We start from the raw sequence: 12706 nt of genomic DNA, 5'->3' as shown, positions 1-12706 counted from the left end.
CAGATTTTTTGTCTTGAACCACTTCATTGAAATTTCAGTGGCGATATTTGAACAATTGATAAGCTTTTACTGAGATCAGATATATTGGTCTTGTAAACTTCATCTGGATGAGATGGAGTTAACATTTGTGAAGTGTTCTTTGTAGCAAAGTCTTTTATACATGACAGGCACAGGTGTAGGCCTGTTGAACACTGATCTTTGTTAGATTTTAGCCGATCATCCATTTTCAAATCAGTTGAATGTAAACTTTTTAATATCAAATGTCTTCCTTCCTTGAAAGGATTACAAAATGATCTTGGAAAAAATTTGTAACTGTGTAAGAAAATTCTTCCAAATTGATGAGAGCATATTGGTCATTTTCATTCAAATACAAACTACTACATCAGTTTAGCTGGTGTTGTACTTCCAAAGAAACTCCATTTATAGCTTCTATGCCTTGATGGACTGTATACCATTAAATGGTATGCAGGTTTGTTTATGTCTTCAAAACTACAAGGATTTTTCATCTCCATATCAGTAATTCACTGCTGATATAACTGACAAGCTTCATGTCTCTGCTGTGCAGGGTAGCAAACCGTCTGGGCATCCTGAAATCATTGTTTGGTGTAATTTGGTACAGCAGTAATGAACCTGTGAGGCAGTAGTACTTCAAGCACATTTTGTAATAAAAACAGGGAACATAACTTTATTGGCCACTAAAGCAACAAACATTTTAATTGAATCATCTGTGGGGTATTGGTGAAACATTCTCAGTTAACTAAACGAACACTGTTTTTTGCCTTATTTGACAAAATGTATTATTAATGTTACTGTACAACCTAGCTTTCAGCTTATAAACCCGTTTTCAAGTACATTACTTATTCCCAAATATGATAATGCACAGATAAACATGATGATAGGGCGGAGATAGTCATCTCAACTTCTTAAGGTATCGATCCACAGCTTATTGAAAAATTACTTCAAACACCACTTTTTTAAAAATTACATATGGAATTACACACTTCAGCAATTGCACTAACATTATTGGACTAAAGTTATGCATCAGCCAATAACTTTTTATCTGCTGATGGCCTGAGGCCCGAAGTTTTGCTTCTATGCTGGAGCTTGATCTCGTGTAAACATTAGTTAATGTACTGATAAAACAGTATAACTGCAGTGGCACCAAAATGTAAATAGGCATTACATATTGTCGCAAATGTGCTCTTTCTATGGTGTAAACTATACAAAAGCAGGTGTCAACTTTAAGATACTTGGTGTCAAATATGGCCGAAATTTAATATTTTTTGGTAACTTCAGAGGCTGATAACATAGTGAATACATTTATGGAAAGAAGTTTTTAATTCACTAATTTTCTGAGAGGAAGACACAGCATGCTAACAGGTCATGTATCCTGCACTTTCACTTGCTACCTATTTCTTGTTAAAATGTAGTGAACATTTATCTTGGAATTTTTGCTCTGCTAGGTTGGAGGGAGACTGAGCATTGACTTTTGATCTTTGTTTGTTACTGGTGTAGTTTCTGGCATTCAGTTGACCTGTTGTTTCAACACTCGGAAGCACACCACTAATAAACCATGTCGGGAAAAGCTGTGAGGTTCATTTATCTTTGCTTCTGTTTCCTGCAAAGTTTTGTATCATGTTGACAAGCTTCAGGATTGTAGCTGTATTAGTTAAGGTACAATGTCTTGACAAATATGAGGATTCTTTCTTTCTTTCTTTTTTGCCTATTCTCAGTTCTGAAGAAAGGGAGCCTTGTGAAAAAAAATTGCTGTTGTCTAGACAGGTTAATGATGGAGCTGAAACTTGGCAGATTGTCATGCAGATTTATTAGGTACATTCTGTACAGGCTTTATAAAAATTGAGGATATTGGGGCTCGGATCCCCAGGTCACTTGCCATGGAATACCACATAGTGGGCACACTGGACACACAAACCTGTAATTCTCGTATAGCATTTTTGGTGTATCTGATATGTGTTGTCATCGACACTTAGCACACATTGTGTGGTCATAAAAACACCGTGAAACTCTTAAGAAAATTGATTGTTATAATCTATATTACTGCACGGCGCCTGGTCCTAGTTGCAGGTTGCTATCTAAGAGCTTCCAGGGGCACCAAAAATTTTATTTTCATTATTTCACATAATTATTGAAAAAAATTAGAAATTTAAAATTCTGTCATAATGTACTCATTAAGAGGTATAATCTTATGCTGAAAGTTTGACACAGTAAGAAAAGTATTACAGGTAGAAATTGTTTGCGTGCCCTGAGGCAGTGTGACTACGTACAAAATACACCAAGAGCACGCACTGACTTCCAATAAACTTTACGTGTAATTGTGAGCATTTAAGAAACATATTGACCCCCTCTCTATAAAATGATGAAAGGAAAGAAATTATTGCTTACTACATTTTTGCTGTTCACACAGTAAAACTTCAGCCTCAGATATGGCATTTTAATTTATCACTTTTGTAGTACTAACTCTATGTGCAACATATTTTTCAGACAGCATCGACATTTATCACTGGATATGCCAGCAAAATTCTATCATTGCCCAACACATAGTTCAAGAGATAATGAAGTCTCAAACATTGAGACTTGAAAAACTAGTCTTTGCTTAAAGCAGAGTAAAAATTACACAGACTGTACTCATCCAATGTTTGGTAATGAGAGCACCTAGTAGCTACCAGCAAACTTTAAACATAATTTCAAATCTTTTTAAACTTTTTCTGTCTTATGTACTTAATGTCAAATATCTAACTCATTAATGCACTTGTAAAGTAATGCTGTTTTATTAATGGGAATTTTATTTCTTAAAGAATCAGAGGTGGTGGGTTCACTGTTTTATACTGTTTGAAATCTACATATTTGAGAACTTCTATTGTTGTCGGAAAGTTGCTAATGTTACTCAGAACATGAATTTTTCAATCACTAGATAGCAATCTGTATCAAGTAACACTATTGCATCTGGTTCTTTTTGCAAGAAATAATGATTCGTTGTAATTTCCCACTGATGTTAGACGATTTTCAGAAAGAGCAGATAGATTGAGTCATTGAAATTTAAAAAGTTGAAAGAAATAAATGTTGTCAGAGAGAACCAGTGGAATTTACCTTACTATCCATAATATTTATACTCTCAGAGTAGAGGAAGGCTAAATATGTTATCTATAGTTTTCATTGTTTAACATCAATTTTTTCGGGGGTGTTCCAAATATCAGAAGTTGCAGTTTGCGAATAAAGGAAAGGTCAAACTTTTTGTGACAAATATATATTGTCAGCTAATAATAATAATGCTCTCAACCCTCGACAGATCTTTCTGCATTGGCATTTTAATGGTGTGCATGTTGATCTCTTTGCTTATGCCATTAGTTTCTGACATGATTTCCCAGTGCTAATGAACTTTGTTTCAAACTTTTTGTATCAGACTAAAATCTAAATGGGACACAGGGAATCAAACAAATAGTCTCCATATGAGCAGTGGTAAGTAATTGAGAGAATCATTGTGCCAGAATATGTTTGTGCCTTGTCTACAGCAAAGCATGCACTTAATCTCAACATTGGCTTTCCTGTTGTGCATCTGCCCTTAAAGGCATTACTTACAAGGAACCCCTTGAGTGCAAGGTCACAAGTTTAATCTTTAATAAGGCTCATTTGAAAATTTCATGTTCAGAGTTGTGACAGGAAAAAGTATTAGCTGTTAATGACTCACCATGTGCATCAGGAGGGCAGCAGAAAATGGGTGTGTGGGAGTTGCAGAGATCAAGAAATGTTAAAAATAAACCGTTAACTTGCACCACGAACACAAATGAAAAATGACACGCCGTAGTGGTCACAGAGGTTCGCACCATGAAGATTGAAGGCGAACTTCTTGGAAGCTACAAACTGCGCAGGATGTTCAGCTAGGTAGCCACCTTTAAAGAATCCCTATAGAATCATATTGGTGTAACAGGGTGATGAGAACTGATGGAATGTGATGACATGCAACCAAATGTGAAACAGTTTGTCATGGAACTTCAGATAATGTATAGGCACGGAGAAAAACAAATATACAGAGGCTGAATTTGTCCAGTGGCTCCAAGTGGAATGAATTGCAGTGTCACACCCTTTCAGGAGGGATAGTTTGCTCTAAACAAGTATGATTTTTATGCGCAGACAGGAATCAAGAAAAAACAAGTTTTTTGACCAGCTATTGGCCAAAAGCAGTACTCATACCATAGTTGTTGTTCTGATGCGCATTTTCTCACTCTGTCTTGCTGTGACATTTAAATATTCCTTATTGTCATTGCAAGATTATGCACATCATAGGGGCAGAGTACCTCCAACTTTTCACAACACAGTAAATAACTTTCCAACCAATTTACCATCCAGATTAACGCTCGCATAACCATATATCAATATGTTAAGGCATGGATGTTACTTGACCGTGATACAACTCTCTTGGTACCTCTAATTTCCAGGGTTCCTTTCATATGTGTTTCCTCTTCAAATCTCAGTTGGTCAGAATTGAAAACAAATTCCTTACTGAGTGATAAGATATGTTTGCTTATCGCATCGACAAATTTTCTGGTTGATTCCACAGTTTAGTGTGCATCATATTGATTCTTCGTTTGAAATTTTGTTATCTAATTCAGTAACACTGTTTGAAGTTATGCAACCAACCACTGCTTCCCTTGAAATCGCTGTAATCTATGTTGTGCACATCAAATTGGGTTAATGTAGGAGTTCAGTATTGTGCACATCCTGTAAATTTTGTCAAGCATTCTTGAAATGCACAAACAACAGTTTTTGTAACAAGTGCTCTATGTCCTCCCTTGAATATTTGTAGTACTGCTTATGCACTACACGGCCATTTTGCTGCATACTTATTTGAAATCTGTTCATAAGGTTTTTTTTTTTTTTTACTTTGCTGCATGTACGTAATTGTGTTTAGTACCCACTCCTTGGACATATGTCCTTTACTACACTTCACTGGAGACGGGGTTTGTAACTTCCGGTCTGACAAGATGATGAACTACACGGCTCGACACCTGTTTTAGTATCGTTTTCACTTGGTAAACACTTGTTGTCTTAATGTACTTTGCACTAATTCCGCAGACCCATCTTGAAGAAACACTTCTATTTTTTATGCCACTTCATTTTCACTCTGCGAAATTCCTTGGATTGCTTTCTGATGAAATGCCAACTTCGGAAACGGTTGTTGGAGATATAATGCAGTGCTTGCTTTTTTTATATATATAAATTGTGATTGTTCTGCTTTATATCAACACCTGTAGTATTGTAGCAGTGTTGTGTGCTACTCATCGAGCAAGCAGTTCAGCTATGCTCTATAGCCTCATGCTATGCTCACCATTGGATATCTCCAGTCCCATCCCCTTGTTGTTGTTAGTAGCCAATGTTGTGGATGCCTGGTAGACAATATGTTGGGCACTGTAAACATTATTAGCATTTCGTATCCTCGCACTCAAGGGGTTCCTTTGATAGTGAAAAGAAGGTACTGATTTCCTTTCTAATAACAATTTCTCTGTTTCACCACACCTGTATCACGCTATGCATTGCTCAAAAGGGAGCTGCTAAAATGTGTGCAGCAGAATGAAATGGTTTTGCAGAGCTAGTGTTTTATCATTGAAGTATGGAAGAGATATTGTTTAATACCCCAGTGATGGTGAGGTCATGAAAGATTAAGTGCAACTTTTATTGAATGTGGGTGGGGCAGCATATGAGTGTGACCTTTTCATAGGGATTGTCTTTGTATTTGGCTAAAGTAATTCAGAAAAACCATGAAAACATAAATCTGGATCACTGGATAGTGAACCTCCCTTTCTCCTGGTTGCAAGTTCAGTACCATAACTGCATCACAATTTCACTTTGTTTGACTGTTAAGACGGCGCTAACAATATTGTCGATCGTATCACAGGTATCATTTATTCTGGCCCTGATATGTCAGTGTGGAAGTCTTTAGTTCAGCATTAGAGACAAGTGTCTGTAATTAAATTATTAATGTTGCTCTGCCCTGCCGGCACCATTGCAAAAGTTTCTTTGGAGACCAAATACAATGATGAGCTTAGATTAGATTAATACTTGTCTCATAGATCATGAATACAATACTTCGTAATGATAATACTTCACAAACTTTTTTTTAATACTAATTTATATCTAAAAATTCATCAACTGAGTAGAAGGATTCGTCTTTCAAAAATTCTTTTAATTTGTGTTTAAATGTTGGTAGGCTATCTGTATGATTTTTAATGCTATTTGGTAAGTGACCAAAAACTTTTGTAGCAATATAATTCACCCATTTCTGTGCCAAAGTTAGATGTAACACAAAGTAGTGAAGATCAGCCTTTCTCCTAGTGTTGTATCTATGCATATTGCTTTTGAATTGGAATGGACTGTTAATAATAAATTTCATAAGCAAATATAGTTTGCTACTATACAATTTGACCACATGCTACAACATTAATGTGCTCAGTAACTCGTATAATAATGAATTATCGATCTGTGGTCACACTCCAGAGAACAACACTGCTGAAATTCGATGTGCCAAACTGTTTCTTCTAAAACTGAATATAGCAGGAAATATGTTATTTTTTAAGATGTTAATGGAAATCAACTAATTCCATGTATGAATATGACTAAATTAAAGTTATATTATTTATTGTTCTTTCTATAGCCTCACAATTGCTACTTGAGTTTATTGATATTTTGGATATTAGAGTGATTAGAAAAAATGAGTTTTAAGTTTTTTGTATTTCCTCCTTTTGGCTGGATGTCGTGGGTACCACGGCCGTTCACTATTATAAGAAAATGAAAGGCGTCTACAGCCATCCTTATAATCTTATTTATTGTGTAGTTGGCATTGATGGTTGGTGTGCTGACATAACAGTTACAGATAGTCTGCGTAAACCAGTTATGTTGGCCACTGATGCAGTGTATACATGGTTCGTGATAACCCCTTCAGTATCAACTAAGGGCTGAAGGTGGCCCATTGAAGTGCCAAAACTGGTAGCTACAAAATAAAACAGATCATAAGGATGATTGTAGGTGTTTCATTTTCCTATGTTGGGTTTTAAGATTTCATGGACATTAAACTTCAATTATCCTCCCGTAAGTTTTTGATCTGAGAAAGAATATTTATTAGTAATGTTAATTAGAATTTATAGTTGTTAAAGCTTCTCACATGCCCCGGTCCCAAGAGAGCACACTATCTGTCAAGATAGGAAATAAGTCCAAAGTATTCAACATGAACTGAGCTGACTACAAAAGCAGTGGAAACCATTCTCATTTTGGTGTATATCTGGCTTAAAATTAATGCTATAGCCAAGGAAACTTGACTAAGGAAGATGAGCATCACGCAGAGCAAAAATCACCGGAAACAAAAGGCTATAGTAACGTGATTCTTGAGTTTCTCCCGGCGTATTTGATAATCAAAATATCCACGGGTATGCTGCCGGTCTATAGTGTCCAACGGGCACAATATTTCGGCGATCAAACATGTCGCCATCATCAGGTGAACTGACGGACTGAGCTCCTGTGAACGTGCCGGCACGGAGATCCGTACGCTATGGCTGCTCAGAGGGAACCGTTGGACACTATAGACCGGCAGCATACCCGTGGATATTTTGATTTGGCTATAGTAACGGTCAGAGACCTGACTGTGCCACGTCTCCTTCCCAGAGATGGCATATGGTACTGCCTACTGGCAGACAATTTTTTACCTCACAACATCTGGTGAGCAAGATGTATGAGACAGGCGAAATACCCACAGACTTCAAGAAGAATATAATAATTCCAATCCCAAAGAAAGCAGGTGTTGACAGATGTGAAAATTACCGAACTATCAGTATAATAAGTCACAGCTGCAAAATACTAATGCGAATTCTTTACAGACGAATGGAAAAACTGGTAGAAGCAGACCTCGGGGAAGATCAGTTTGGATTCCGTAGAAATGTTGGAACACGTGAGGCAGTACTAACCTTACGACTTATCTTAGAAGAAAGATTAAGGAAAGGCAAACCTACGTTTCTAGCATTTGTAGACTTAGAGAAAGCTTTTGACAACGTTAACTGGAATACTCTCTTTCAAATTCTGAAGGTGGCAGGGGTAAAATACAGGGAGCGAAAGGCTATTTACAATTTGTACAGAAACCGGATGGCAGTTATAAGAGTCGAGGGGCATGAAAGGGAAGCAGTGGTTGGGAAAGGAGTGAGACAGGGTTGTAGCCTCTCCCCAATGTTATTCAATCTGTATATTGAGCAAGCAGTAAAGGAAACAAAAGAAAAATTCGGAGTAGGTATTAAAATCCATGGAGAAGAAATAAAAACTTTGAGGTTCACCGATGACATTGTAATTCTGTCGGAGACAGCAAAGGACTTGGAAGAGCAGTTGAACGGAATGGACAGTGTCTTGAAAGGAGGATATAAGATGAACATCAACAAAAGCAAAACGAGGATAATGGAATGTAGTCAAATTAAATCGGGTGATGCTGAGGGGATTAGATTAGGAAATGAGACACTTAAAGTAGTAAAGGAGTTTTGCTATTTAGGAAGTAAAATAACTGATGATGGTCGAAGTAGAGAGGATATAAAATGTAGACTGGCAATGGCAAGGAAATCGTTTCTGAAGAAGAGAAATTTGTTAACATCGAGTATAGATTTAAGTGTCAGGAAGTCGTTTCTGAAAGTATTTGTATGGAGTGTAGCCATGTATGGAAGTGAAACATGGACGATAACCAGTTTGGACAAGAAGAGAATAGAAGCTTTCGAAATGTGGTGCTACAGAAGAATGCTGAAGATAAGGTGGGTAGATCACGTAACTAATGAGGAGGTATTGAATAGAATTGGGGAGAAGAGAAGTTTGTGGCACAACTTGACTAGAAGAAGGGATCGGTTGGTAGGACATGTTTTGAGGCATCAAGGGATCACAAATTTAGCACTGGAGGGCAGCGTGGAGGGTAAAAATCATAGAGGGAGACCAAGAGATGAATACACTAAGCAGATTCAGAAGGATGTAGGCTGCAGTAGGTACTGGGAGATGAAGAAGCTTGCACAGGATAGAGTAGCATGGAGAGCTGCATCAAACCAGTCTCAGGACTGAAGACCACAACAACAACAACAACAACAACAACTAATGTGTTGCTTGCGGTGTACAGAACTCCTTATGGTATTTGACTGAAATTAAGTCAGACAGTAGAGCGGCTAAATACTTACACTCTGTTTAAGCAATGTAGAGACAAATTCGGGTTTTGAAGGTGTGTGTTGTGTCTGTGGTCATAATTGTGCCTTCTGTTGGAGAAGTGGAGATAACGTAAAAAGTTCATACAGTGGAGATTGACCATTTACACAATCTGATAAGAAATATCTGGACACACCTCTGTAATGCAGAATTGCCCAGTAGATGTCATGAGATGTGAAGTGAACTTGCCAGTATAAAAGGAGGCAAGGAGTGTTGCGTTGTCACTAGAGAAGCTGTAATCGCAGTATGGATCAGTTGTGAGAGCACAATGTCTTTGAACGTGGACTAGTCGTTGGATGTCACATAAGTAACAGACCTGTCAGGGATGTTTCAACGCTTCTAAAGCTTGAGGTTGACTGTTGGTAATGTGATTTTCAAGTTGAGAAGCAAAGGAATAGCATGTACTGATGATGGACACAGGCCATTGAGCATTGTGGAGGGTGATTGTGAAGTTCCAAAGTGCTTCTGCCAGGCCAGTTAGGATAATGACTGTGCGTAGGAAGCTGGGGGGAGGGGGAGGGGGGAGCAGGTTCTATAGTCCAGCAGCTCGACATGGCCACACATTTCTGTAATCAATAATAAGTGACGGTTGGGATGGTGTAAGAAATGATGGTGCCACTGGACAGTGGATGACTAGAAATAAGTAAGAAATAAGTGATATGGAGTGATGAATCATGCTATACTGTGTGGCATTCTGATGGAAGTGTTTGGGTTTGGCAAATGAATGGAGAATGTTACATGCCATTATGTGTAGCGTCAACCGGTAGTACAGAAGAGGTACTGTGACAGTATGGGGGGTGTTTCTCACCCTGTCATAAGCTAGCATCAATGGGGCAGTAATTTGTGGACAGTAACATTCCTGAAATAATCTGGCCATCCCAGAATCCTGACCTGGAGCAAGTGGAACACCTTTGTAATGAGTAACGTTCCATACGCCAGCATCCAACATCACTACCTTCTCTCGTTTCAGCTCTTGAGGGAGAATGGACTGCCATGCCTCATTGAAGGTGTACCCAGCAGAGTTCAAGCTTTAAAAAAAGGCAAAGGATGAAACACCCCATATTAATATCCACTGATAGGTCCATATATTTCTGATTATATAGTATATATATGACTGTGAGTGGTGTTTCAGTGCTTTGGTTTATGTTCATCTTTCTGTCCCAGTTATGCCCAGAAGTTATTCAGCATTTTTAAGTAAAGTGTGCTTGCCTTAGTATGAGCATAAGCGAGAGTACAAGTGGAAATGAGAATGACTGAATTTGTTAAAAACACAATTTTTTCTGAATTGTGGTAATTTTAAAATTGATTCGCATGCCATAATTACTGGCTTATGGCTTCAGTGGTGACTTCACCGACTTCCCACTAACTTGATACATATGGCCTTAATTTGTGTATAGAATATTACAGTGCTGAGTTTGCTGCTTACTGCATTGTTGTGAATACTTAAGATATCCATTAAAATGTTATGTTCGTCATATGCAACAGTCTTTTTCAAATTTTCCAGATGCGAATGAGGAAATACAGCGCCTGAAAGAAGAACTAGCAAAATATGAGGGAACAACAGAAATGAAGTCAAAGGTATTAACAACAGCATTCAAATGCACCACTATGTAAAAAAATTATGACATTGTCTCTTACCATTATTGTGTTTTCATTTTATTAGACTGTCATTTATAAAGCTCTCGCATCATTCTGCACTGTGTGTTTCACTCTTCCATACTTTGTGTCAATTTCTTCATCAACACACACATAACAGTACATTGTACATGCTACCAATCTACACTGAACAGTTACATTTAGGTATGGCACTCAGTTTCACAAGGTGATAAAAATTGTCTTTATAAGCAGTTGAACAATGCTGGTTAATGTTTCCATAAGATTTCACCTTGCTTGCTAATAATATAGGCACTGCTAGTTGCTAGTGATCATCTATAAGATGGATAGGAGGATAAGCGGAAAACACAACATGTGGTCTTTAGTGACAAAATCTTGGTTTTGTCAGTTGTGCAATATCACAGATAAAGAATCGAATTTATTACTGGAATATATATTTTTGCTATTGTAAAGGAGTTGACTTGTGTAGGCTTCATTTAAATTGATGAACTGGAGTACAACCCAATGATATTTTTGGCTTGTCATGGTTTATCACTAGTGGAAATTCATCCAAAGTTAATGAGGGCTTGGAGTCTGCTCTTTCATTTCCAGCATTTAAGAAATGGCTGATTTAAAATACACCACACTTGGATTGTAGAGAATCCAAGACAAGGGCACCCGAAAAATAGCAATGAAGGAGAAATAGACTGAGAAAGTTCAAAATGTAGTAGTTGAAGGATCATGTGGTTGAATGAAGGCGTGTGATATTGTTGCTGCCACAAGCAGTTTTGTGTGTTTAATTGTTCTTCGTTGTGCTCTGTTACCTAGTATTCGACAACATACTATATTATTATGTTTACATATTCACATTAGAATGAAAAATTTCACTATAGTAACAAATAACTAATATATTACTACCAATACCACCAGCATATTACTGCTACAGGACTACTACTTTTACAACTGTCCTCCTCTGCTGTAAGCATATGAAAGATTGCAACTGATTTTGTGCACTGATTTGTTACTGTGACTGAACTGTGTGAGCGATGGTTTCCACCAGAAATGAAGCAGCAATGAGAGCAGTGGATGGGAAACTACTGGCCCTGCACCAGAAAAGGCGAACTCTGTTTCGACTGTTAGAAAGTTGATGGCTAAAGTCTTTTTTTTATACAAAAAGGATTCCTCTTAATTATTAACTTCCACAGGTTAAAAAATTTCTCAACAAGAGAATGCACATGCCTAATAAATTATTTTGGCAATGGGAAACTGGTGAGATCTGAAGTAGACATTGCTGTACGTCCGTAATACAGAACTTGACCTTCTTACATACAACAGTAGTGTGACCTTTTTGAAAATATTGATCCAGTATTTGGCATCATTATCAAGTAGGCCTTATGCAAACACACACACATACTATTAAGATTGCCTTAAGTTGCCATATCTCACATTGCTTTGATGATTATGCTACACAAGCATATTTCTGTAAACTCTGATATCGTTATTTGTAAATAGCTGTCAAAGGTGTTTGATAATGTAACAAACATTTAGATCTACACATCTTCCTTTTTGTGGTTGCTGTGTTTGAACACCCCATTTACTTTCACCTCTGATAAGAGCATTATCTAATGGCATGTAAATGTCCGTTGCATCCAGAGGACCACTAGAATGCAATGGTTTAAACATATGGTTTCCATTATATTGTGTTTTTACTCTCCATATTATCTCTGTCAAAACAAGGTTGATACAAAATTTTAGGTTTTTTGTGGTGTCTCAACTAGTAAGAGGGGGAGGGGACCTCACACTCCCGGTGCAAACTACTTTTGATGAAGTGATTTACAAGGAAGTTGTGCATATTTGTCACCCCACATTTATACATACAGATCAG

General features: G+C 37.4%; 1 protein-coding gene across 1 annotated transcript in view; it reads left to right on the top strand.

Moving 5' to 3' along the window:
• LOC126456027 (tropomyosin Cha f 1.0101-like) overlaps positions 1 to 12706 on the top strand; it is a 98101-nt gene that overhangs the window by 13710 nt on the left and 71685 nt on the right. The window contains exon 3 of the mRNA XM_050091782.1: positions 10733 to 10806. Within this exon, the coding sequence (XP_049947739.1) occupies positions 10733 to 10806 (74 nt within the window). The remainder of the gene's footprint in view (positions 1 to 10732; positions 10807 to 12706) is intronic.

The sequence above is a fragment of the Schistocerca serialis genome, chromosome 2 (genome assembly GCF_023864345.2).
Source record: "Schistocerca serialis cubense isolate TAMUIC-IGC-003099 chromosome 2, iqSchSeri2.2, whole genome shotgun sequence".
Classification (NCBI taxonomy): Eukaryota; Metazoa; Arthropoda; class Insecta; order Orthoptera; family Acrididae; genus Schistocerca; species Schistocerca serialis.
The sequence above is the reverse complement of the archived record's forward strand: the minus strand, read 5'-3'. Positions and strand labels throughout refer to the sequence as shown.